Genomic DNA, 5585 nt, shown 5'->3' with positions numbered 1-5585 from the left:
TTGTTGAAGATTTTGTAGCTTGGCAGCATACAAGGTCTAGGACCTTTTCCGTGCGTTCGGCATGCCATGTTGAATTCGAGCATCAGTTCGGATGGCACATGAATCGAACTAGCCCAAGTAGTGCCCCATTAAATGGGATTTCGAAAGATCTTTGGAAACTTCGACTATCGGGGAAGATCAAACACTTTGGCTGGAAAGTGTTGAAGGGGGTTCTACCATGCTATGGTGTTCTTGCTAATAGATACTCCCTCCGTTCCTCAATATAAGGTGTATTATTTTTTTCAAAAAGTCAAACTTCTCTAAGTTTGACCAAGTTTATAGACAAAAATATCAATATCTAGAATACCAAATCATTATCAGTAGATTCATCATGAACTATATTTTTACACTTATATATTTAGTATTATAAATATTTGTATATTTTGCTGTAAAGTTGGTCAAACATAGACAACAGTTGACTTTTTGAAAAACTAATACACCTTATATTTAGGAACGGAGGGAGTATATTCCTTTGATCCCGCAATGTCCGATCTATTCCATTGGATTAGAAGATATACAACATTGTTTGTTCACTTCTACCCGGGCGCACGCAATTTGGACAAAGCTTGGTCTTTCGCACAAGATTGAACAGGTGGTTTGTCAGGGCTGATCAGGATCTATTAACCTAGACAACTTGATCCAGATGTTGTCGGCAGTACATAACATTCCTATAGTTGAGCTTGCCATGGTAGCAATGTGGTCATTTGGTGCCAATGGAGAATCCATACAAAAGGTGAGATAGTTCAGATGTCTCAACAAGCAGCAATGACGATTCGGGTGCTAGCAACAAAAATTTACGAGCAAACACTCCAAATCATCCTATTCGTAAGAGGGATCATATATGGAAGAAATCTGTAGTGAGAGTTTTTAAAATAAATGTTGATGCTTCCTTTCATGCGGATAACTTCATGGGATCTTGTGGTGTCATTGCTTGCGACGGCCACGGTAAGTTCCTAGGTGCAGCGACTCATCTATTACTGCATGTGGTCAGCATAGAAGAAGCAGAACTAATCGCTATTCGATGTGGTTTAAATCTTGGAGCAAATTTGGGGTGCACGAATCTGGCAGTCGAGTCTGACTGTCTCAATGCACTTGAGGCCATCTCTGACTCAAATGCACATATGGGAACAACCGTGCCAATCATAGCCGAGTGTTCCCTTCTGGCACTGGAGTTTGCTAGTATCACTTTTGATCATTGTAGTAGAGATGCCAATTCGTTCGCGGATGCATTAGCAAAACATTCTATTAGTTTTGGCAATTCTAAAGCATGGGAAATTGTCATCCCTAACTCTAATCTTCACTATTATGTAAACAATATGGCTATCATTTGATGAATAAAGTATATTATGCTAAAAAATGACACTCGGCTTTTGATCAACAACTTTAGTCACAGAAAGGTCACAAATGGAAAATAATGACCATTCAGGGACCAATATTGAGGGTCACAAGATAACATATTTCTTGTAGTGCGGGCGCCTCAAACCTGCCTCAAACGTTCGGGTTGTCCGCAACCCTCATATCCAGCCCAAATGTAGGGCGAATATGGGGCGGCCCGGGCGCATCCGCCTGATAAGCCCGACCCACCATCGACCCCACGGCTATCCCACAAAAAACATTTGGTTACTCGCTCGGAACCCTACCTCACTCACTCCCCTCTCTCGCTTCATCCTCTCCTCTCCCCGCACCAATTCCAACCCAATCCGGTGCAATGTTGAGCTCTGGCAGACACTCCGGCTCCGACCTCGACGTCAACGAGGATCTGGCCCTCTGCCTTGCCTTGGAGCGGTCCAAGGTGGACACCGGGGCGGCTTCGGATCTGCAGCGTCACCGCAGCTCCCACGCTGGCGCGGCGCGGACATGGCTGGAGCTGGCCCCTCACGGCCCGTGCATAGCTCCGCCGGGGCGGTGCAGTCTGCTTCGCTCCCGCGCCGTCCCATTCCCCCGCCTTCCGTTGCTCTGCGCAGACAGTTGTGGGTGCTAGTGCCGGCGTTGTCAGCCCACACGCGCACTCCGGAATCGAAGACGCACACCGCCAGCCGCCGAGGCAAAGGGCAAGGAAGAGGGGCGCGGCGGAGCAGTCGCCGCGGGACGTCGTCGAAGCTGAATGAGAACGAGTGGCTCCTCGCATGGGTCTACCATTGGTCGCTCACGATGGCGGAGACGGATGCTCGCCACCTACGGCGAAGAACGAGGAGACGCTCCGGCTTGCCATAGAGTAGTCGAAGTGCGAAGTAGGCAGCGGCGAAAGCGGCTCGGCTCGTGAAGTTGAAGCGGCGGCAAGACAGGGCCGCCCGCCAGATGAATGGGTTGATCGTCCTCTCCGACTCCGAAGTCGACGACCACCACCACAACTCCACCTCCTCGTCCGACGACTAAGATCCTTCACCAGCGGTGGACACGTACAACTACCTCGGCGACCGGAAAGGGAAAGGCCCGAGAAGGAAGTGGTGAAGACGCTCCTCCTCCTAAGTTTTTATATATTTTTTAGTTGTTGGAGTTAAGAACCTGTCCGGCGATGAACTCTGATGGTCTATTGGATGATGTATAGTTCGTTTATGTGTGTTTGCTTGTTCGTTTGATGCCGGTTTCGTTGTGCGTTGTTTGATCACATAGATTTCTTGTGGTGCATGCTTAGTATGGATATATGGTTCCGGATAGTATGGATATATGGTTCCAGATTTGAGATGCGCGGATGTGGAGAGGAAATTTGAGGCGTGACCGGTCAGTGCCCGGACGCGCTTGGTCTGAGCGTTTGACAACCGGGTTGCAACAATTAATCGGTAGGATCTACTGGTTTGAACTCGAATTTGAGGCAAGTTTAGAACTCCATCCACAAGCTGTTCGGATACTTTCATTACCTTGGCTAGCAAGATCACGATAACTCAATTTGCAAGCAGCTTAGATACTTCCATCAACTTCTCTAGCAAGATTGCGGCCTACATTACGAGGTTGTACACAAGCATCTAAAGCAACTCCATAATAGTAACAATGGCCGACGCGTGCTATACAGCTCAGAGCCATTGATGAAGATTGGGCTGCTAAGTCAGCGGAAGCTGCAAAGATTAACGACTACTAGTTTCATCATGGCCGCAGCATGTGAGCCGTTTGAAACGAGCGTCGCGGCGACTTGCAACGCAACGCTAGTCAATAGTCACCCATCGGGACAAGTTGTTCAAGCAGCAAAGCTACAACACACATAGCCTCGCCGTCCTCTATATATTACCACTCCCCGGGATCGGATGCTCTACTTAATTTGCTTATCTTCACGTCAGCAGCTCATGTACATACAGAAGGCTCACAAAACAAAGAGAAAAAGAAAAGAGCGGCGGCAGCAAAAGTGGCCGATGGATCATCAGGAGGATCCTATGAGTCATCATCTGGTGTTAAGTGTTAAACTAAACTAATCTCTGGTGTGGTGTTGTGCTGTGATCCTTCGTGCGTTCATAGCCCGGCCAAAACGAGGAGCCAGCAGCTTCTTCTTCTTTGGCTCTTTGTCTCCTTCGCTTTCACCTCCACTCCTGCGTGTCGCACGGAAAGCAGCCCTCCTGCGCGACGTCGGTGATCTGGACCCCCGTGTCGTAGACCTCGCCGGCGCGCCACCGGCTCGGCAGCACCTCCCGGTCCGCCCACACCCACTTCCCGTCGTACCCGCCGGTCACCACCACCCTGAACTGCAGCGGCCCCGCCGGCGCCTGCCTCGTGCTCCACGCCGGCCCGTGCTCCCGCGTCATGAACTTCCAGCTCGACGACCCGACCTGCATCCATCACCACCAATGAAATTCAGTCAGAAACAAACACGGCAGTGGTTCTTGCCTTCTTGGGGAGGATGGGGGAGGATTGCCGTTGATTGTTGCTTACCTTGGCGACGTCGACGGCGACGATGTCGGTCTGGCCGCCCTGGTAGAGGAACCGGACGGCGAGCTCGCTGGGCGCGCGGCTCCGCTCCTCCACCCGCACCGAGAGGTTCTTGCCCTTGTACTCGCACGGTACCCTGCACACGCGCATCAACACCGGCAAATTTTAGCATTCCAAGTCTAGGTCGTCCTAGTAACTACTGTAAAGACAAATCGTGTCCTGTGCTTATTTATGGTGGCACGTTCGGTGGAGACTATTTGCCTCGTTTCTCTTTACTTATTACAGCGTTGAAAGGTGGTAAAAAGACAGTACTACTAGCACATGGCGCGCGGTTGGTGAAAAAGGAGAGCTAGAGGTGGTTTCACTTTCACTTTTACCTCTTGTACTCGACGTCGACGGCGCGGAGCTTGGTGAGGCGCGCGGCCATGCCGGGGCGGGCCATGGCGGCGAACGCCGGGCTGCTCAGCACCAGGTCCGTGCGGTTCGTCTTCATCCTGGCGCGGTCCGTCACGACCACCCTGGCGCCGGCCCCGCTGCAGAGCTTCTTGTCCTTGCACCTCACCTGAGAACGGCACACCGAAACCAATCCGATTAGTCAAGGAATCGAGATAGCCCAGTTCTTGGGCAAGCCGACGATCAAGAAGCAAGTGAATCCAGTAGACAAGCCAAAGCCGTTGGGCACAAGATTTGTTGGTACCTGGAAGCACGCGCCGCAGCCGACGCCGCCGCGGTACAGGGCCGGGCCGGCGGCGGCGAGCAGGCCTCCGTTGAAGGAGGCGGCCGCCGTGCCGTACCCGCAAGAGCCGGCTGCACGCAACAAAGGCAAACCCAATCAGAACTCGGAACCCACACAACACACGGGCAGAAACCAGAAACAGAGCAAGTGGAGGGATCCATACATGATCCATCATCCATGGGTGGGGGCACGTACCGGCGAGGGTGAGCGAGGAGGTGTAGTAGGCGGCCTTGGAGTGGCGCGCGCAGCGGTCGCAGGCGGAGGCGAGCGACGGGATGGTGAGGAGGAAGAGGAGCGGGAGCAGAAGAATGGTTGGGGAGGCGCTGAGGCAGACAGAGACGGCCATCTTTTCCTTTCCTTTCCTTTCCTTTCCTTGATGAAGCAGAGCAGAGAGAAGCTCAGAGAGAGAGAGAGAGAGAGAGAGATGGGAGCTAGGATGATTCTTGTTCGTGACGACTGGTTATATACACCACCACCACCACCGCCCCGAGTCAGTCCCGACCCATATGCCCTGCGCTGCAGCTCACGCAAAAACAGAGGAGCGGGTTCACACACGCCCGCACTGCACGTTTTCCTCCACTTCTCTCGCACGCACGCCTTTCACAGTAGTAGTATCAGTAGTGGTATCTTACCTGGAGTAAGTAGTGTAGTAGTGAGCACTCAGGCAGGTATAATTGTGTGTAGGTACGGTACATGGAGGTGAGGACAGGGCACGTGCCGATACGGACGGCGCGACGGCGACGGGAGGGTACGCGCGGGCCGGCCGTATATGTCGACGCGACGATGGACAGCGCCCCGGCCGGGCCGGCGACAGGGGCGAGCAGAGCAGAGCAGGAGGTGTACATGCGCGCGGCAACATGGCCGATGCCGATGCCACGAGGGTGGGCGGCCGTGCGGGGAAACGGCGCACGGGAAGCAGACAAGAAACGGAAGGGAAAAGGGAGGGATCGCGTGA

The 5585-nt window shown here is 52.7% G+C and overlaps 1 protein-coding gene across 1 annotated transcript; it reads right to left on the bottom strand.

Annotated features, from left to right (window-relative positions):
• Nucleotides 1-3150: 3150 nt before the first annotated feature.
• On the bottom strand, nt 3151-5200 carry LOC119291882 (expansin-like A1). Its single transcript, XM_037570698.1, has 5 exons — nt 4826-5200; nt 4592-4701; nt 4272-4456; nt 3898-4030; nt 3151-3794 (listed from the first exon to the last, which is right to left on the bottom strand). Exons 1-5 carry the CDS (start codon nt 4974-4976, stop codon nt 3546-3548), a joined length of 828 nt encoding a protein of 275 aa, XP_037426595.1. The 5' UTR covers nt 4977-5200; the 3' UTR covers nt 3151-3545.
• Nucleotides 5201-5585: the final 385 nt, after the last annotated feature.

The sequence above is a fragment of the Triticum dicoccoides genome, chromosome 4B (genome assembly GCF_002162155.2).
Source record: "Triticum dicoccoides isolate Atlit2015 ecotype Zavitan chromosome 4B, WEW_v2.0, whole genome shotgun sequence".
NCBI classification, from domain to species: Eukaryota; Viridiplantae; Streptophyta; class Magnoliopsida; order Poales; family Poaceae; genus Triticum; species Triticum dicoccoides.
The sequence above is the reverse complement of the archived record's forward strand: the minus strand, read 5'-3'. Positions and strand labels throughout refer to the sequence as shown.